This window comes from Plecotus auritus (assembly GCF_963455305.1).
Source record: "Plecotus auritus genome assembly, chromosome: 1".
NCBI lineage: Eukaryota > Metazoa > Chordata > Mammalia > Chiroptera > Vespertilionidae > Plecotus > Plecotus auritus.
The window spans coordinates 188,550,707-188,572,518 of record NC_137770.1 but is presented as its reverse complement, the minus strand read 5'-3'; the positions used below and the strand labels follow the sequence as shown (position 1 = coordinate 188,572,518).

The 21,812-nt window shown below is 42.4% G+C and overlaps 1 protein-coding gene across 5 annotated transcripts in view; it reads left to right on the top strand.

The window, feature by feature from the left end:
- The first annotated feature begins 540 nt into the window (after positions 1 to 540).
- The window catches only part of NUDT9 (nudix hydrolase 9), a 30,743-nt gene continuing 9,471 nt past the window's right edge, over positions 541 to 21,812 (top strand). The window contains exons 1-4 of one of the 5 annotated variants that reach the window (XM_080662680.1): positions 541 to 739; positions 11,897 to 12,136; positions 15,476 to 15,571; positions 18,182 to 18,268. In XM_080662680.1, coding sequence (XP_080518806.1) covers positions 11,940 to 12,136; positions 15,476 to 15,571; positions 18,182 to 18,268 — 380 coding nt within the window. In that variant the 5' untranslated portion in view covers positions 541 to 739; positions 11,897 to 11,939. Of the gene's footprint in view, positions 740 to 1,054; positions 1,477 to 11,743; positions 11,797 to 11,896; positions 12,137 to 15,475; positions 15,572 to 18,181; positions 18,269 to 21,812 lie in introns of those variants that run through there. The other 4 variants (XM_080662677.1, XM_080662681.1, XM_080662678.1 and 1 more) reach the window with 4 other exon arrangements.

Genomic DNA, 21,812 nt, shown 5'->3' with positions numbered 1-21,812 from the left:
AATAAACAATAAATTCTGGCAGCGTTGAGATTTTTGAGGCTGGCATTTTAAGCGGGGACGTGGAGCGTGTGGGCGGGAGTTGTTGCTGGGATCCTCCTAGGACACCCTTAAGCTGCTAGAAGCCACAGCAGCGTTTGGTCAAGCCTCCAGGCGCAGTGGTTTAGATGGAGTCGCTAAGGACAAGAGTTCTGCAGTCTTCAGAGCTGTACTTCTTAAAGTTTGATTAATCTGGCTTTTAAAATAGTGAAGGTTTCATAATGTCTTTGTCTATGACACACCATTGTAACATCTCATTATGTACTTAAAAGTTAAATATTTGCCACATTCATAAGAAAAATCCTGGTTACTAGTTGTTTTTCCAAATTTCAGTTTGGCAGTTTTATCTGATTTTCTTTTTTAAGGGGATCTTTTTTATTCACTTTAGAGAGGGACGGAGGGAGAGGGAGAGAGAGCACCAGTCGGTTGCCTCCTGCGCGCACCCCGCCCGGGATGGAACCCGAAACCCAGGTGTGCATCCTGACCCGGATGGAGCCCGCGACCTTCCGGTGCTGGGACGACCGTCCAACTAACCGAGCCGCCGCCGGGCCATTTGTCTAATTCCTGCCTGGGCGTTGCCCCTTCGATCCTGCTCCGGGCTGAGTGCCTATTTCACAGATGGCTTACTCCTCCGGTTTGTCAGGATCGCCCCCGGCAATGCGTTGCCAAATGTAGCAATTGCAGCGAATAACTGGTTAAAAAAGTAAGAGAAGAGCGTCGGCTCCGCTGATTGCATCCCTTGCCTACCTCCCTTCCCTGTGACCGCTTACTCAGATAGGACTAGGACGCGCGTGATTCAGTACATCAGCTGTGTGTAATCCTTCCTGCCCCCCCCCCTCCAAAAGGACAACAAACTTCTCCTAACCCCCTCTCTCTCTTTCTCTCTTCCCCCTCCAGTTCCTCGCCTTCTTTCACTCTCACTATTCCCTTCCACCGCGCCCCCACCACGCCTGCGCGGAGTGGGAGATCTGAGAAGGCACGCGCGACGCAGCCCGGACGGTCTTTGCTTTGCGGCAAAGCCGTAAAGCGCCGTCACGCACCGGCGGTCCCGGTTCCGGCTTGCTGTTCCCGGACTGCGGGGGCTAGGAGCTTCGGCGTCCGCGGCCGGTCTGGCTACTCTCATCCAGTGGGGGAAGCGCTGGACTGTTATTTTGGGAGGGCTCCTGGTCCCCTTGTGTTTGTGAGATTAGACCTAGCTACTCCCTCTCGGGAACGGGAGGGCGGCCGGGTCCTAGTGCCCGCTGGCTCCCCGGGGCCCGGGGCTGTGGGGTGGGCGGAGGCTGCGGCCCACGCTAAGAGCGACCTCGCCGCGTGAAGCCGTCCGCGGGCGCTGATGGCCGGACGCCTCTTGGGGAAGACTTTAGCCACCGTGTCTCTCTCTGTGGCCTTGGCCTCTGTGACTGTCAAGTCCTCGGGCTTTTGCAGAATCCCGGAGTGCAGGTATCCCCCCCGCCCCCCCCCCCTCCTCGTGCTGGCTCCTCCCCAGTCCTTAGGTTGCCGGTGGGAACCAGCTTCCGGGCCGGCGGATTCTATAGGCTTTGCTTGCGTCTCGGATTTTTTTAGTCATATAGACACGCTTTCAAAAAGACTCAGAATGTTTTCATCTGCCCTTTGAAAGAAACTGGTGCCATCCTTCATAAGTCACCAACGTTGTTGTCCTCAGAGAGTTTAAATAGCACTTGTTCGGTTGTGGTGTTGTCCTGTGCTATTTTCTTCTGGTTAATACTTAAAACATTGTTATTAAAATGAATACATTCATATAGTCTAAATGTGTGGCCAGTATAATTGGTGTAAAATGAAAAGCGAAAGTTGTCATTCTTCCTCTGAACCTCATTGTAGATAATGTAAGTATTATCTACCTCTTTCTTGATTTGTCAACTCTGGATAAATTTAGGGATTTTTGTGTCTCACACTGCCTTCTACTTTTATTTTCCTCTTTTCAGGTTTTTATTCTTCGAGTCCATTGTTCAGGAAACACACAATGGCTACTGAATTATTCATTCAAACTTAAGATCTGTACATTCCGTTAGTCATCTCTATGGAATTGTAAATTTTGACAAGAACCTTTTCTTACTCTACTCTCTTTAATGGGAGCCTTTTCTTATTTTATGAACATAAAAACGTTTTGAAACTATAAAAATGATAAAAAAAATTGCCTTCTTTTTCCTGAATTATCTGTCTGTTTTGGGTAAGTGGTTCTGTTACCATTTGGTTCTTCCCCCTCCCCCCCTTTTTTTTTTCCCTCAAACATCTGGTGGACGCTGGTTATCCATCTATATTTACATGAATATTGAAAATATACAGTAAAATGTAGATAATAAGCATGGTTTTCTCTAAATGGGAGGACTGATTGAATATTGCCAGCATGTACCAGGGTGCCTAGACTGGCAGGTTTCAGTGTGTGTGAGCAGGTGGGTGGACAGGCTGGGAAACTTCCTCCTACCCCTTTTCCCTGGGCCTGGGGTCTAAGCTAGCGGAGCAACTTCTTTGCTGAGCATAGCTGCTTTAACTTTACTTCCTCAGTGTGTTGTAGAAATAGTAAGCCCAAGTTTCTATTGCGCTGACACCAATATTCACAATAAAAGAGTTCGTTCTTAATTTTCTTTAACTTTTGGCGTTATCCTCATGTAACTGTTGCTGACTTTTTGTTTGAAGGGTAGGGAGGGAAGGGGACTGATTTTCATGGTTACTGTCCACTTAGGACATTTGGACCCACTTATTTCAATCTTGAAACCTCTCAGGGTCCTCTTGTAGGAATGGCATCTTTTCCTCACCCTTTTGTGAATATTCTCAAACATAATTTGTTCTGCTTTGGTTTGTAGGTCAGTATCATTCCACCTACTTGGAATCTTTCTGAAATTGGTTGAAATCTCTCCTTCACTTGGTGGTGTCCTAGTCTCTCTTCTTGCTGTGGATGTTGTTGCCTTTTACCAGTATACATCTGTCTATCTCTTCAGTGGGATTTGGGGAGGGAAGGAATAAACATCTATGTTCTCTGGAAGTCACTAGTGCTGCTTTTTGATAGATGCCACTAGAATAATGTAAAATTGCTTGGCCGTTATTCTTCATTTTTATAATGCTGGGAATCCTAGGTGAAGCAGAGTATATCTAAAACCTGTGACTGCTTACTGGCTTGGAAGAAAAAGCCAAAAGTTAAGCCAACAAGTATGTGTTGAGTATCAGGTATCTTATATTGCAAGGCATCCTGGAAGAGACAGAAGAAATTTAGCATCTAGAATTTTACTGCCCTTTAATAATTTGGGTAAATCCAGAAAGTCATAGTTTTGTAGTTGGTTTTTAAAAAAGTACATTTTTTATTGATTTCAGACAGGAAGTGAGAGGGAGAGAGAGAAACATCAATGATGAGAGAGAAACATTCATTGGCTGCCTCCCCCCACTAGTGGAGTTTGAACCCGCAACCCCAGGCATGTGTCCTGAATGGGAATTGAACCATGACCTCCTGGTTCATAGGTTTACGCTCAACCGCTGAACCACACTGGCTGGGCTGTAGTTGGTTTTTGTGGTTTGACTAGAAAGTTGCAAATGCCTATTTTCTAGAAAAAAAAGATAGTATATAAAGATGTGAGTGCTTCCAAATTTTCCATCAATATTTATCAGCAATGTATGGAGAATGGTGTATATTTTATTCCTGTGAATACATGTAAACATATATGTGAGCTGAAAATGTCCAACTGCCTGTTTAGGCCTGATCCTACCAGGGTTGGTCCTAAACGGGCAGTCGACATCCCTCAAGGGGTACCAGATTGGAGAGGGTGCAGGCTGGGATGAGGGACACACCCCCTCTGTGCACGAATTTTGTGCACCGGGCCTCTAGTAGTGAATAATATGGTATTGCATATTAGAAAATGGCTAAGAGAATATATCTTAAAAGTTCCTATCACAAGAAAAAAATTTCTGTAACTGTGTATAGGAACAGGTGTTAGACTTATTGTGGTGATCATTTTGCAATATATATAAATATTGTATCATGTTGCACACCTAAAAGTGGTATGTTGTCTGTTGATTATACCTCAATAAAATACAATATAAATTTATTATTTTATCGTTATTTATAAGTCAGGCACAAGTCTCACTGGGTTAAAACCAACATAGCATACTGACTGCGCTGCATCCCTTCACAGAGATTCTAGAGGCCACCCATTCTGTGGCTCATGTTCCCCTTTCTTAGTCCTCAAAGCCAACAGCAACCAAATTTTTCTCTGACCCTTTTTCAGTAGTGATAGCCCTCTCTGTCCACTTGGGAACACTTCTCCATTTTTAAAGACTCATGGTTAAACTGGGCTCACCTAGATAACCCAGGATACTCATCCCTTCTCAAAGTCCTTACTCCTACTCACATCTATAAAGTCTTTTTGCCATGTAAGGCAACATATGCCCAGGTTTCAGGGATTGTGGACATCTTTGGGGAGCCATTATTCTGCCTACTACAAATGTCTATACTATTTATTATATGAGAATGAGAAAAATGTAAAAGGATCTATATCATCAGGTTCTAAATGTGGATTAGAGAATATAGTGCAGATATGAGACAAAGGAAAAGGGAAGAGGTGAGGAAAAGGGGAGGGAGTAGGAAAAGAAGAGGAAGGAAAAAGGGAGAAGAAAAAGGAAGGGAGACAGAAAAAGGAAGTTGAGGGGGAACAAAAGGTGAGGGGAAAGGGGGTGGCAGAAAAGGGGAAAAGGGGAGAGAAAAGGGAAAAAGGTTGGAAAAAGAGATACGAAAGAAAACAGAAGATAAAGAAAGGAGAAAAGCAAGCAGAGAGAGAGAGAGACTATTCAAACACACCAAAGAAAAGGTGAAATGAGGGATCATATTTATTTATGTATTTGGTCAATGTATGTCATTGTATTTGCATGAAGAAATATTAAAATTCTTAACCTGACCTTCAAGGACTCCCTACCACACTCCTCTTCAACTCTTTGTGATTTTGCCGTGCTGACCCCAGTACATAAAAACTCCCATGTTCCCTCCCAATGTGGAAAGCCACACGCTGTTATTTCTGCCATCCTTCAGATCAAGGTGCACTTCCTCAGGGTAGTCTTCCTCCCTAACTCCCTAGGAGAAGAAGTTTGTTTCCCCTGCTGTGTGCTATCAGAACTCCATTATACTTTTCATTGGATTACCACAATTGGGATTTTACATTTATTAGGGTTCCACCTGATTTTAAGCAAATGGAGAACAAGGAGCATGTCTGTTGTAGCTCAAGGTTATATGCTATGTCGAGACCAAAATTTTGTTTTAATTAGTGAAAAGGAGTTGATTAGGGCTTCATCTTTAAAAATAAAAATTTAAAATAGTTAAATAAGCTAGGTTATAACCATATACATATGTATATATACATATATATAGTAAGTTTTAGAACAGAATTAAATATTTTGTTTTCAACAAATTCGTATAACTTCATAATACAATCTTTTCTTTTTACCTTCACAAATCATAGGGGATAATTTTGGCCAAAATATTAGAAGCCTTCATCAAAATTTTCCCAAGACCTCCTGACAGAGCAAGTTCCTCCTTTATTCTTGCTGTGCCACTGTTGGAAGAACAGGTCCTGATCCTGCCCTACTACTAATAGTCGGGTCTGAGCCATTCTGCCAGGGGATGAACCTTCTTGAACCCTGGGTGGTAGACGAAGAAGCCATGAGAAGTTGTGGGTGTATAAGAGAATCTTTATTATAGAAGCCAGTGGCCGTGTAGCCCAAGTAGGCATTGCTACCAAGGAGCCGCTAGACAAAACAGTTGTTTAAGCAAAGTCCTATATAGTAGGTAGCTGAACACCGGCTAGGTAACAATACATCTTTCCTACATAGTAGCAGCAGCCTCTGTTCCTACAGCCATTATCTGAGCAGCCCCATGCTGCCTCTGTACCCAGCAGATAATGCAGCCTCATACTGGCTGGTCAGTAACAACTTCATACTACTTAAGACAAAAGAGGCTTCTTTCCAAATAGTGGCATCAGTCATCTGGGTTATAGAAGGGCACGCTTGCACAGTGCATAGAGTTTTGCATTCTTGCAACTGCGTATAGTCCTTGGACACCCTGATTATGATTCCCATGCTCAGAGTGGCCTTGAACATCTGGCGTACTCTGAATAGGGCCTCCACACTCTAATTGGCCTGGAGCATCTGGCATACTCTGAATAGGGTCCCTACACCTCCTTTAATCCTGTGATACTCAAATCATTCTTTCTGTAAACACTATCCTTTCTCAACCTTCTCATTTAACAAGATCAATTGTTTATTTTCCATGTACCTGTCTCTGAATTGAAGCAAGCAGCCAAGGACTTTATGTGATAGGAACTTTTAAGATATATTCTCTTAGCCACTTTCTAATATGCAATACCATATTATTCACTACTAGAGGCCCGGTGCACGAAATTCGTGCACAGAGGGGGTGTGTGTCCCTCAGCCCAGCCTGCACCCTCTCCAATCTGGTACCCCTTGAGGGATGTCCAACTGCCTGTTTAGGCCCGACCCTGGTAGGATCGGGCCTAAACGGGCAGTCGGACATCCCTCTCACAATCCAGGACTGCTGGCTCCCAATCACTTGCCTGCCTGCCTGCCTGATTGCCCCTAATCACTTCTGCCTGCCAGCCTGATCACCCCCTAACCACTCCCCTGCCAGCCTGATTGACGCCTAACTGCTCCTCTGCCGGTGTGATTGCCCCTAACTGCCCTCCCCTGCTGACCTGGTTCCACCTAACTGTCTTACCCTGCAGGCCTGGTTTCCCCCAACTGCCCTCCCCTGCTGGCCCAGTCATCCCTAACTGCCCTCCCTTGCCAGCCTGGATGCCCCTAACTGCCCTTCCCTGCCAGCCTGGTTCCCCCCAACTGCCCTCCCCTGCAGGCCTGGGTCCCCCCAACGGCCCTCCCTGCAGGCCTGGTCACCCCAAACGGCCCTCCCCTGCAGGCCTGGTGCCCCCAACTGCCCTCCCCTGCAGGCCTGGTCCCCCCCGACTACCCTCCCCTGCCAGCCTGGTTCCCCCCAGTTGCCCTCCCCTGCAGGCCTGGTACCCCCCAACTGCCCTCCCCTACAGGCCTGCTCCCCCCAACTGTCCTACCCTGCCGGCCTGGTCCCCCCCGACTACCCTCCCCTGCCAGCCTGGTTCCCCCCAGTTGCCCTCCCCTGCAGGCCTGGTACCCCCCAACTGCCCTCCCCTACAGGCCTCCCCCCAACTGCCCTCCCCTACAGGCCTGCTCCCCCCAACTGTCCTACCCTGCCGGCCTGGTCCCCCCCGACTACCCTCCCCTGCCAGCCTGGTTCCCCCCAGTTGCCCTCCCCTGCAGGCCTGGTACCCCCCAACTGCCCTCCCCTACAGGCCTCCCCCCAACCGCCCTCCCCTGCAGGCCTGGTCCCCCCCAACTGCCTTCCCTTGCAGGCCTGGTTCCCCCCCCCCCCACAACTGCCCTCCCCTGCAGGCCTGGGTCCCCCCCAACTGTCCTCCCTTGCCGGCCTGGTCACCCCCAACTGCCCTCCTCTGCAGGCCTAGTCACACCTGACTGCCCTCCCCTGCAGGCCTGGTCCCTTCCAACTGCTCTCCCCTGCTGGCCTGATCACCCCCAACTGCCCTCCCTTGCAGGCCTGGTCCCTCCCAACTGCCCTCCCCTCCTGGCCATCTTGTGGTGGCCATCTTGTGCCCACATGGGGGCAGGATCTTTGACCACATGGGGGTGGCCATCTTGTGTGTTGGAGTGATGGTCAGTTTGCATATTACTCTTTTATTAGATAGGATAGTCACCAAACTGTGTATTACATCCCCATGATATTTATTTTATAGCTGAAAGTTTGTACCTTATGACTCCTTTCACTCATTTTGTCCCCGCTCCCCATCACCAACCCTGCCTTTGTTCTCTGTTTGAATTTGGTTTTTGTTTTGTGTTTTAGATTCCACACATAAGTGAGATCGTATGGTATGTGTCTTTCTTGTCTGACTTATTTTACTTAGCAAAATGCCCTCAAGACCCATCCATATTGTCACACATGGCAAGATATCATTTTTTGATGGCTGAATGATACTCCATTGTGTGTGGAATATTTTCTTTATCCATTTATCTGTTGATGGACAGGCACTTAGGTTACCATATCTTGGCTATCCTATCTAATAAAAGAGTAATATGCAAATTGACCATCACTCCAACACACAAGATGGCTGCCCCCATGTGGACACAAGATGGCCGCCACAATATGGCCAGCAAGGGAGGGCAGTTGGGAGGGACCAGGCCTGCAAGGGAGGGCAGTTGTGGGCGATCAGACCAGCAGGGGAGGGCAGTTGGGGGGAACCAGGCTGGCAGAGGAGGGAAGTTGGGGGTGACTGGGTCTGCAGGGAAGGGCAGTTGGGGGAGACCCAGGCCTGCAGGGGAGGGAAGTTAGGGGAGACCAGGCCTGCAGGGGAGGGCAGTTAGGGGTGACCAGGCCTGAAGGGGAGGGCAGTTAGGGGTGACCAGGCCGGAAGGGGAGGGCAGTTAGGGGCAAACAGGCTGGCAGGGGAGTGGTTAGGGGCAATCAGGAAGGCAGGCAGAAGCGGTTAGGGGCAATCAGGAAGGCAGGCAGGCAAGCAGTTGGGAGCCAGCAGTCCTGGATTGTGAGAGGGATGTCCGACTGTCCATTTAGGTCCGATCCTACCGGGATCGGGCCTAAACGGGCAGTCGGACATCCCTCGAGGGGTCCCAGATTGGAGAGGGTACAGGCTGGGCTGAGGGACACAAACCCCCATGCACGAATTTCGTGCACCGGGCCTCTAGTTGTAAATAATGCAATAATGCTGCAATGAACATGGGGTTGCATACATATATATCTTTCAAATTAGTGTAAATACCTAGAAGTGAAATTGCTGGATTATATGGTAGTTCAGTTTTTTTTTTTTTTTTAAATTTAACATTGTTGAAAGTATGGTAGTTCTATTTTTAATTTCTTGAGGAACTTTCATATTGTTTTCCCTCCTGGCTGCACCAGTTTATATTCCCACTAACAATGCACAGCGTTTCCTTTTTTCCATATTCTTGACAACATACTTGTTATTTCTTGTCTGTTGATATTAGCCGTTCTGACATGAGTGAGGTGGTATCTCATTGTGATTTTGATTTGCATTTCCCTGGTTAGTGATGTTGAATACCTTACATGTATCTTGTCTATCTGTATGTCTTCTTTGGAAGAATACCATGAAATTTTTCCTGTGTTTTCTTCTGAGAGTTGTATTTTTAGATCTTATGTTTGGCTCTTTGACCCATTTTGAATTAATGTTTGTATATGCCGTCAAGTAAGGGTCCATCTTCAACCAGTTGCTTGTGGGATATCTAATTTCCCAGCACCACTTGTTGAAAAGACTGTCTTCCCGCACTGTATGTTTTTGGCATCCTTGTTGAAAAATCATATGACCATATGTGTGTGGGTTTATTTTTGGGCTTTTGGTTCTATTTCATGGGTCTGTATGTCTCTCTTTATGCCAATACTACACTGTTAGAATTACTGTAGCTTTGTAGTAAGTTTTAAATCAAGAAGTGTGAGACCTCCAACTTTGTTTTTCTTTTTTCAATATTGTTTTGGTTATTTAGGGACCCTTGTTCCTGATCTTAGAGGAAAAGCTTTCAGTCTTTAATCAATAAATCAAAAAACTGTGGGCATTTCATATATGGCCTTTATTATATTGAGATAATTTCCTTTTATTCCTAATTTGTTGAATGTATTTTTCATGAAAGGACATTCAATTTTGCAAAGGCTTTTTCTGCATCAGTTGAGATGGTCATGTGTTGTTGTTTTTTTCTTTATTCTGTTTAAGTGGTGTATTACATTGATTGATTTTTGTATGTTATACCATCCTTCCACTCCAGAAATAAATCCCATTTCCTCATGGTGTATAATCCTCTTAATGTGCTGTTGAATTCTGTTTGCTATTATTTTGTTGCAGATTTTTGCATTGATAATCATCATGGATATTGGTCTATAGTTTTCTGGTAGTGTCTTTGTCTATTTTTGATATCAAGGTAATATCTGGCCACATAGAATTTGGAAGTATTTTCTCCTCTTCAATATTCAGAAGAGTTTAAGGAGCATTGGTGTTAATTCTTCTTTAAATGTTTAATAGCATTCACCAGTGAAACTATGTGGTCCTAAGCTTTTGTTTGTTGGAAGTAAATAAATAAGGTTTTAGTATCACCTTTTAAAATTATTTATACAACCCCATTCACATTTCACCACTTGCCCTGCCATTTTATTTTCCTTTATGGTTTAGGAACTAACCCAGGATCAGTGACAGCACTTAGTTTTCACTTTAATGCTCTTTAGTCTCCATCTATCTGTAAGAGTTCCTCTGACTTTATCCTTCATGACTTTATCAATTTAAAGAGTAAAGATTTTTGTTCTATAAGATGTCCTTTAGGTTTGTTCTATATTCCTCATGTCTAGACTGGTCAAATATTCTTATAAGGAATACCTTGAAATGATCACTGTACACTTCTCAATCTATATTATCGAAGCACATGATGTCGACTTATTTTACTACCCCATCATGTCGGTGTTTGCTCATCAACTATTTGTTTCAGGAAGGACAGATTGGTATTATGAGAGCAGGGGAATGGAGTGTGATCACTTTACCATGTTCTCAAAATTCCCTTTTCCACTTCAGATCTCCTAATTTAGGGTCATTAGGAATTTTAATCTTTAAGAATAATGTGAAGGAGGACACATGAAACATTTTTATATATGCTGTGAAATAAAGGCTACAGTTGAGTTTTTGTCTATATTATCTAATTACTAGAGGCCTGGTGCACTAATTTATGCACAGGAGAGGGGTCCCTTGGGGTGGTCTGTGGGGATCAGGCTGAAACCCACAGACCAATGCCACATGCAGCTCCTACCTGTCCCTCCTACTCATCCCGGCCCCACTGCGCCAGCCGTGGGCTCACACTCTATCAGTCCCTATCTGAAGAGGCTTGCACTGCTGCAGCAGCACTTGCCAGCCCTGAGCCCTGCATCTGGTGCCCTCCTGAGGGGAGTGGCCAGCAGGATCAGGTTGAAACTGGCTCTCTGACATCCCCCGAGGGGTCCTGGATTATGAAAGGGTGTAGGCCAGGCCAAGAGACCCCACCAGTGCACAGTCGGGGCCAGGGAAGGACCGTGGGACAATTCCAGGGCGTGTCTGGTCCATCTCACTCAGTCCCAATCGGCCAGACCCCAGCAGCAAGCTAACCTACTGGTCTGAGAGTCTGCCCCCTGGTGGTCAGTGCACGTCATAGCGAGCAGTTGAGCTGCCTTAGCACATCATTAGCATATTACACTTTGGTTGAATAGTTGACTGGATGACCAGACACTTAGCATATTAGGTTTTTATTATATAGGATTTCAGATTTATACCTCTTAATTTTACTTTAAATTTTAGTCTAAAGTTTATAGTTTGTATAATTATCACAGTCTGACTTTAAGAATTATTATATTACTTCATGTACAATGTAGGAACCTTATTACAGTGTATTTATATTTTCTAGTTATTCCTCCTTTGTGCTATTTTTGCCATATATTTTACACATGTCTTAGATTGTAGACTGCTCCTAAAAAACTTATTTCTTCATGTATACTTAAACAATCTTTTACATTTGTTTTTATGGTTGTATTTTCATAATACTAGTGTGTGTAGAGGCCTGATGCATGAAATTCGTGCAAGGGGCTCGGTCCTCGCAGCTGCGACTTGCCTCGGCCCTCGCAGCCCTGGCTTTCTCTGGAAGTTCATCCGGAATGTCGTCTGGAAGGTCATTCGGCCATCTGGTCTAATTAGCATATTATGCTTTTATTATTATAGATACATATACATTTATTTATTTAAAATATTTTTCTTTTCCCCTCTCCCAGAAGCTCATTTTCATCGTGTGGGTTTCATCTTAACTCCAACATCATGTCTGGTTCTAATGGTGCCAAAGAGAATTCCCACAAGAAGGCTCGGACATCTCCTTACCCAGGTTCAAAAGTTCAACGCAGCCAGGTTCCTAATGAGAAAGTAGGCTGGCTTGTTGAGTGGCAAGACTATAATCCTGTGGAATACACTGCAGTCTCTGTCTTGGCTGGACCTAGGTGGGCAGATCCTCAGATAAGGTGAGCAAATTAGCTGGCATTAACTGGGTTGTAAGACTGTTAGAGAAAGTAATGGTTGTATTTGTAAATTATCATTTTGACAGCTGAACTATTTTTATCTAGTGCTTTATTTTATTATAACTTAGTTTCCACATTTGCTTGAATTCTTGCCAAAGCTAGATACTCCATGTTCATTTATTTTTTGGGGACTTTCTATGATGACCATTCTAAATGGGTCCATTTTGCTACTGAGTATTTTGTTTTATGAAATGACAAGTAGTGTCTGTTTTCATTTGTTCTGTCTTGGTTATCAATAGAACATCTCTTGTGGTTGTTTTCCAACATAGCTAGACTTGTATTTGAAGAGGTGAAAATATTTTTCAGAAATATTTTCCAAATTACTAAGAATGGGGTGATGATAAAATTAGAGCAGTGTTGAAAAAATAGAAAAGGGATTGATAAAGGAGAGAAGGAGGAAAGCAAAATAATTGAGCAAAAAATGCTTTGACTAAAGTCATTAAAGTGCTACATAGACTCATATTTTTATACTTATATGCCTTTTAATAAATACAATGATAAGTTTTAAAAAATTTGCTACCTGTGATCTAGGCACTGCACTAAATGTTTTATAAGCATTATTTTATTTTATTCTTATAAGTATTCTGGAAGGCAAACAGGGTTATTATTTCTACTTTATAGAAAAACAAGCTAGTTTTGGGACCCTTTTATATATTTGATTTAATGGGTGAATTTATTGTAAATCATAGTCTTCTTGAGACATCATTTAGTCAGTTAAGTAAAAAGTTTTGTTAGTTGGGTAGATCCAGTATTAGTTTATTAGGTTGTTAAACTTTACCACTGACTTATTGCTGTCATTTGATTTTGACCCACAGTTTCCTTATTTTATCCAAAGATGTGTTTGTAACTTTGTAATAGTACTTGGATTATGAATTAATTATGAAGCTCACCTGTGGAAAAATTATTAACTTTAAATAGTTCCATTTCCCGGATTTTAGAGGATGCACATATTTATATATGCACTATAAATACACATTATGCACAATTAAAATTAATGACATTGGCAGGGATGCTATATAGTATAAATAGAGGAAGATCGAATACATTTTCTTATTTTTCACTCAATTTTTTAACATTTGAATATATATCACCATCTAAATTGAGCTTTATAACTAACATTAATGCTTTAATAATAATTAAATTTGTGCTTTTTTAATTTTAATGGTATATTTCTGGAGTCCCAAGAGCATTGTAAATCTGGTTTTATAATTTTATAATTTTAACCACTTAATTCTTTTTATTTGTGTGTTAGATGGAAGATTGGTTAGAAGTCTTAAGAGAATGTTTGGATTATTCAAACTGGAAATTATTCCCCAACAGAGCACAAATATTCTGTGCTCACTTACGGAAATTAAAGCAAGAAAAAAGTGAAACTTATGTCAGAACTAGAGGCCCGGTGCATGAAATTTGTGCACTGGAGCGGGGGGTCACTCAGCCCAGCCTGCACCCTCTCCAATCTGGGACCCCTTGGGGGATGTCTGACTGCCGGTTTAGGCCCAATCCCCCAGCAGTTGGATATCCCTCTCACAATCCAGGACTGCTGGTTCCCAACCACTCGCCTGCCTGCCTGCCTGATTGCCTCTAACTGCTTCTGCCTGCCAGCCTGGTCACCCCCTAACTACTCCCCTGCCAGCCTGATCGATGCCTAACTGCTCCCCTGCCAGCCCGATTGCCCCCAACTGCCCTCCCCTGCCAGCCTGATGGCCCCCAACTGCCCTCCCCTGCAGGCCTGATCTCACCCCCAACTGCTCTCCCCTGCTGGCCTGATATCACCCCCAACTGCCCTCCCCTGCAGGCCTGATCTTGCTCCCAACTGCCCTCCTCTGCTGGCCAATTTGGTTCTGATTGGTCGGTTTCTATGCCAGTCAACATCAAAAGCTTCGCCCCCTAGGCAGCCATTGGCTCCTCACAGTTGACTCAGATTTGATTCTGATTGGTCAGTTTCTATGCCAGTCAGTGTCTCAGGGTCTATCAAGGGGGCCTGATCAGAAAGGCGGGGCTGATCAGCAGCCCCAGTGGAGGCCTGGAGAGAAATGGAGGCACAGCTGCTGACCAAGCCCGGAAAGAAAGAGAGAGGCAGGTGCTGATCAACAGCTGCCACAGAGGCTATGGATCAGACCCTACTTCTCTCTCAGGCCTCTCTCCAGGCCTGATTCGCAGCCCCCTCAGCAGTCAGTGCTGGGTCAGCGCACCTGCAGCCGCAGCAGTCAGTGCTGGGTTGCCACAGCAACCCAGTGCTGACTATAGGACTGACTTCCGGTTGGTCGAGCCTCCCGGTTGTTGTGGATGTGACGGACCCAGGGTTTTTATATATTAGGATTGTCCAGAAACTATCCACTGCTCTACAACTCTTCATTCACTGACAGTGCAATTATGTCAGTGATTTCATAATAGGGAGGAAAGTAGTTTACTTATATCTATTTTTAAAAGGTTTTTGTTGAGGTCTGGCATAAATGCAGTAAAGTACACATTTCTTTTTTTTTAAAATATATTTTATTGATTTCAGAGAGGAAGGGAGAGGGAGAGAGAGATAGAAACATCAATGATGAGAGAGAATCATTGATCGGCTGCCTCCTGCACGCCCCCTACTGGGGATCAAGCCCGCAACCCAGGCATGTGCCCTTGGCTGGAATCGAACCCAGGACCCTTCAGTCCGCAAGCTGACACTCTATCCATTGAGCCAAACCAGCTAGGGCAGTGCACATTGTTTAAGTGTGCAGGTGTAGGTCAGTCAAATTTTATCTTTATGTCGCTCTGTAACTAATACCCAGATTAAGATCTAGAACATTTTTAGCATCCCTATTTTAATTTACATTATATTTATTATGAAGCTTGTGGGGAAAATTCACTGTTTTGTGGGTTTACTTTGATAAAAATTACAGTCAGTGTACATTTGAGACATCAACATATCAGAAGGAATCTTACTTTTAGAACCACATAGAAATCATTAATTGCCATAATTTGCCCACAGACAATTCCTTCTTACTAATAGTAATATAGACTTTTTGTAGCACATGGGAGGAAGTCCAATTCTTCTGCCATGTGTCCTTCCCAGTTTGATTATGTTACACATCCTTGTATTGAAAAGTGTTTTGGTTAACAGATTTTTTTTCTCAGAAACTGTTTTGAAGGGGTCAGGTAGATTTATAAATAAAAACTAAGCCTTAAAACTTTTAATTTCAGGGATACTACTTATTATAAATAAATAACAGATTGGCATTATTAAGCTGTTGGTAGTACTGGACTATTATTTCTTATTTTGCATTGGTATTCTCGTTACAGTGAAAGTAATTTTTCTCCCAAGTTTAATGAAAAAGATGGGCATGTTGAGAGAAAGAGCCAGAATGGCCGGTATGAGATTGAAAATGGAAGACCTAGGTAGGTACTGGGAATGGAACTTTTTATAATAGTGGGTCTTCAAAAGGTAGAAAATATAGTGAACAGTTATGAAGTGCTTGCATGTGCCAGACATTGTACAAAAGAATTTATATATGTGATCTAATTAAATTGTCACAATAACTCTGTGAGTGGATATTTCTAGTTCCATTTACAGATAAAGAGAGAGAATGTAAGTGATTTGCATATAGTTCAGAAGTGGCAGAGGCAGGATCTGAGTGCATCTTTTTGTAACTCAACCTTGAATGTAGAAATAATTGAATAAGTTAACAGAGAAAGGATTGAAAATTGTATGTTAAGTAGTTATTTATTAAATGTGATAATGCCTTAAAGTAAGAATTATCCAAACATAAGAGTAAAAATAAAAATAACCCAATAATCAAATATCAAAAATCTTTGTATACTTTTAAAAAAGATTTTTCTACACAACTCCAAAAATTTCCATTTTCTTAAGAAGACATTATAAAAGTTTAGAAGAAATGTAAAAATTAGCATGCCCCAAATAAAACAAAGGGATGTTCACAGTTTTGTAATCTTGGTTCTCACGTCTTGCAAAAATGTTGCAATTTGTATTCTTAGTTTCTCTAGGACAAGGAAAGTAAGAGTGCTCCTCTTGCTGCAACCTGGTCCTTTAGTTTTGCTAAATTCTTTTTTTGGTCATAACTTATTCACCTTTGTATGTTACTGGATCTTTTTTAGGTCAAACTGTCCTTGTATTTGACTTATTCCTTAGGTTCTTTTCTTAGTAAAATATATCAAAAGATACGTACACATATAAAAGGATAGACAGCAAAGCCAAGTAGCATGTTGCTCTAGTCCAGACTCTTGGACTAATAGAAACCAACTCTAGTTTGCCTGGAGCAAAAAGTGAGATTTATCTTTAGTCTAGGCCCTATAGGATCATTTCAAGGGGCCCAAAGTAGAATTATTGTCACCTGGCCAGGTGTTTTGTCTTTCTGTCTTTATCTGCAAGTCTTGCTGAAATATTTCTAAGTCCACTACAAAATAATATAAAAATTCATTTAACTTTAATAACAGACCAGAATAAGAAGAGATGGTTGAAAGAAAAATTTTGGCAAGTTATTTGCTTTTATCTACTGGGAGGACAAAAGATACAATGTTACAGAGGTTAAGATTGTGAATTGGGGCATTTTATTCATACTAATAAAAGGGTAATATGCAAATTGGTCAGGATGCCCTCACAGTAATGACCGAGCAGCAGGCTGCGTGGGGCGACCAGGCTGGCAGGGGGGTTAGTGAGGGACAACAAAACAACTGAACAGCAGGCTGCGTGTGGCGACCAGGCCAGCAGGGGGATTAGTGAGAGACGACCAAATGACTGAACAGCACGTTGCTTGGGGTGACCAGGCTGGCAGGGGAGGCAGTGAGGGGCGACCAGACCGGCAGAGGGGGGCAGTGAGGGAGGACCAGGCTGGCAGGGGTGGCAGTTGGGTGCAACCAGGCCAGCAGGGGTGGCAGTTGGGGGTGACCAGGCAGGCAGGGGTGGCAGTTGGGGGCAACCAGGCCTGCAGGTGGGGGCACTTGGGGCAACCAGGCTGGTTGGGGGGCAGTCTGGGGTGACCAGGCCGGCAGGGGGGGACAGTTGGGGGCGACCAGGCTGGTGGGGGGGGGCAATTAGGCCAGCAGGCAGAGGCAGTTAGGGGTGATCAGGCTGGCGCGGGGCGGGGAGTCAGGGGCTATCAGGCATGCAGGCAGGTGAGCAGTTACGAGCCAGCAGTCCCAGATTGTGAGAGGGATCCCAGATTGGAGAGGGTGCAGGCTGGGCTGAGGGGACCCCTCCTCCGTGCATGAATTTCATGCACCAGGCCTCTAGTGAATACATAATGATGAAAGTTGAACATTTAAGGAATATTGATTGGAAGAAAAATGCTCAGGCATGAGTCTTCTTAGGTTTATCTGACAGACTTTGTAATATTGGGTTATGGCATTAGGTTAAATAGTAAGTTGGCATTTTTATAAAATAGGTTTCTTTAAAAATTGAATAATTGAAATACTTGAAATTTTGAGATGTTTAATACTACTACTTCATTTATGCTACAAAATACATGTTACTGGTGATAAAAATTCAGAACACACTGAGGGAAAAATGGACTTCAAAATGTAACAAAAAATATTTTAATGGAAAAGGTTGTAGGAGGGTGGAGTAGAAAGAGAGGCTGATGATAAAGTGAAGAGAAATTTGAGTGTCCTGAATAAATTGTCACTGCTGTAGAGATATACGTTTAGGTGCAGATCAGTTTATCCCCCAAGATTTAAGAGTCCAGTAACATTTTAGTTTGAATTTAGGAGTACAGGTGAAAACTAACAAATTCTTATATCATAGAACAGCTTTGGAAATGATCCTGCTCCTGGTTCAAGTCCAGAGCTGAAGACATGCACAAAGGAAAGTTAAATAACAATCCATGTAAGGCAATATATGTGCCTTCAGTACAGATATGTGATAGTGCTACTGAATTAGGGAGGGGATACTATTTTCCTTTTATTGATCTTACTACCTTCTATTAACTCATATCAAGTTAGGTTAAACAAGATGAACCCATTCAGTTGATTTTGTTCTGTGTTTTTTTTTAGAAATCCTGCAGGACGCACAGGGTTGGTTGGCCGAGGACTTTTGGGGCGATGGGGCCCAAATCATGCTGCAGATCCCATCATAACCAGGTAAGAACTAAAAAACATTTCAGTAGCAGAAAGCTAAGTGATTGGAAAAATACAGACTATAACCATGTGTTTACATAGACAGATATAGGTGTATGCACATATGTATACATGTATTATTTGTGTATACTAGTATACATGTTTATATGTGTTTGTGTGTACAAACATATATACATATGTACACACATAAAATCTATATGTTAAAAGGACTTTATGTAAAATTACAGTGATGTGATATAAGTGTGAAGCTGTAGTTAGTTGTATGACTAGGTTAGGCATTATCTAAACAAAGTTAATTCATCAAGATACTTATTGAGCATCTATCATTATTATATTATGACATATAATAATGATTTCATAATTTAACTCTAGGAAAGCAGCTTATTTTTCTTATTTTCACGTTACCGGAAAGGTTACCAATACTCACCCAATCTGATTCTTTTACTTGACTTTTCTATTCCTCTGCCAAAAGGGATCTTACTCTTAGTCCTTTATACTGCACCTCAGTTTTATCTTTCATCTATCCATTTATCTATCTTCCATCCATCCAGTTATTCATCCATCCATCCATCCATCCATCCATCCATCCACTCAGCCACCCACTCATCTAACTACCTACCTATCTACTCCTGGATCAAGTCCAGAGATGATTGAACCCAAAACCTGTCAACATACCTGTCTATTCATCTAATTTACTTTAGAAACTACAGTTTAAATGAGATAGGAAGAGTTAATATATTCTTATTAATGAATATAAATAAAACAATGTAAGTATTAATGGCAGTATCAGTTTCTTTCTAATTTTGGTGAGGCTTGCTAAAAGCAGGAAGGTGTCAAACATTTGAAGGAGGAATGCTGGTAAGGGGACAAGAAGCAGCAAAGGAAGCCAGAGAATTGAAAGTTAGCCTTTAATTAGCTTATCTTCATCTGTAGTAGACCAAATATGAGTTCTGATTAAACATGGCGATTGTATGTCATGTTTTTTGAAATGTAGACTTTATGAGCATAACTCCCTTATTACACAGATGAGAGAACTGAAGCCTTAGAGATGATGGTCCAGGCTATAAAAGAGCCCACAAGTGGTGGCATCTAGCTTTCAGCTGTACTCCTAGGTTGATGTTCTTTGCTGTGTCAGTAATGCATATATTAAATGATGAGTTCCTCTCTAGATAGAGGAGTGGTTGTGGGAAGGCAAGGAAGCAAAGAATGAAAGATGTTGAAAAATCAACAAGACTAAACAAATTACTAAAAATATAGCTCTACTCTAGGTATTTTGCTAGGTGTTACTAGTTTTTCCATTTGTTTCTCACAAAATTCCTCAAAGTAGGTATTAACACATCTGTTTTGTATACCTGAATGGAGACTCACTGAGGGTAAGTGACTTGCCTAAATCTTGTAGATAAGAAATTTGAATCGGGTATTTGGCTGTAAATATTGTGCTTTCTCTCTTTTTTTTAAATCCTCACCCGAGGATATGGTTGTTTTTTAATTTTTTTTTGAGAGAGAGGAAAGGAGAGAGAGAGACAGAGGGAGACATCGACGTGAGAAACACTGATCTGTTGCCTTCCGTAAGTGCCCCTACCAGTGATTGAACCCAAAACCTAGTTATGTGCCCTGATCCAGAATTGAACCTGAAACTTTTTGGTATACAGGACGACATTCTAACCAACTGAGCTACCTGGCCAGGACTACATTCAGTTTCTCAAACACATTTTATTTATTTTTTTTATCCAGTGAAAGATATTATAATTAAGTAATTTTTTTAAAAAAATCAACAGACTGGGGACTCTGTGTTGAACACATCATTTTATTTTACAACTTCATTTCTCCCTTGTGACTTGTCTGTCTGGCATCCTTAAAAACAGATGTTGTGACCTGGTGGTGTGGCTTAGTGGTTGAGTGTCAAACTATGAACCTGGAGGTCATAGTTTGATCCCCAGTGGGAGGTGTGCAGGAGGCAGCTGATCAGTGATTCTCATCATTGATGTTTCTATCTATCTTTCCCTCTCCCATCCTCTCTGAAATCAATAAAAATATATTTTAAAAAATGTTCTAACCCAGTGGTCGGCAAACAGCGGCTCGCGAGCCACATGCGGCTCTTTGGCCCCTTGAGTGTGGCTCTTCCAAAAAATACCATGGCCTGAGCGAGTCTATTTGGAAGAAGTGGCATTAGAAGAAGTTCAAGTTTAAAAAATTTGGCTCTCCAAAGAAGTTTCAATCGTTGTACTGTTGATATTTGGCTCTGTTGACTAATGAGTTTGCCGACCACTGTTCTAACCTGTAGAGCAGTGGTTCTCAACCTTTCTAATGCCGCGACCCTTTAATACAGTTCCTCATGTTGTGGTGACCCCCAACCATAAAATTATTTTCGTTGCTACTTCATAACTGTAATTTTGCTACTGTTATGAATCGTAATGTAAATAATCTGTGTTTTCCAATGGTCTTAAGCTCTACAGCAGCAGTTCTCAACCTGTGGGTCGCGACCCACAGGTTGAGAACCGCTATCAGGGTCGCCTAAGACCATCGGAAAACAGATATTTACGTTACGATTCATTAACGGTAGCAAAACGGCAGTTATGAAATAGCAACGAAAATAATTTTGTGGTTGGGGGTCACCACAACATGAGGAACTGTATTAAAGGGTCGCGGCATTAGAAAGGTTGAGAACCACTGCTGTAGAGAATTTAAAAAACAAAAAACAAAGGTTTTGTCTTCTTGTACCAATTATTCATTCATTTCTAGTTACTATACTTATCAAACTGTGACTGTGGCTTATACTTTATTCACTTACATGTATGAGGTGTACTGGTTAATGCAGATTTTGTTCAGTAGATGGAATTATACATATTTTGATATATATGCAATTTGATATGTATGCTATTTTGTATTAGACAACAAGCTTCAGAACTTCATTTGTCAAATTTGCTGAAGGTGTTAACATCATAGATATTTTTACGCTTAAAAATGTCGAATTTCGTGCCAAAAAAAGAGCATTTGCGGAAAGTTTTAATTCATTACTTTATCTTGAAGAAAAGTGCTGCTGAATACTTCGGGAATCTTATGGTGAACATGCTCCATCTCAAGATACTTGTGAACGCTGGTTTAAACGCTTTAAAAGTGATGATTTCGATGTGAAAGACAAAGAACAACCAGGTCAACCAAAAAAGTTTGAAGACCAACAATTACAAGCATTATTGGATGAAGATGCATGTCAGACTCAAAAACAACTTGCAGAAAGATTAAATGTTGCTCAGCAAATAATTTCTGATCATTTACAAGCAATGGGAAAGATTTTAAAGGAAGGAAAATGGGTGCCACATCAACTGAACGAAAGACAAATGGAAAACGGAAAAGTCATCCATAAAATGTTGCTTCAAAGGCACGAAAAAAAGTCTTTTTTGCATTGAATTGTGACTGGCGATGAAAAGTGGATTTATTTTGAAAATCCGAAATGCACCAATCATGGGTTGGTCCAGGTCAACCATCAACATCGACTGCAAGGCCAAATCGCTTCGGAAAGAAGACAATGCTCTGCGTTTGGTGGGAT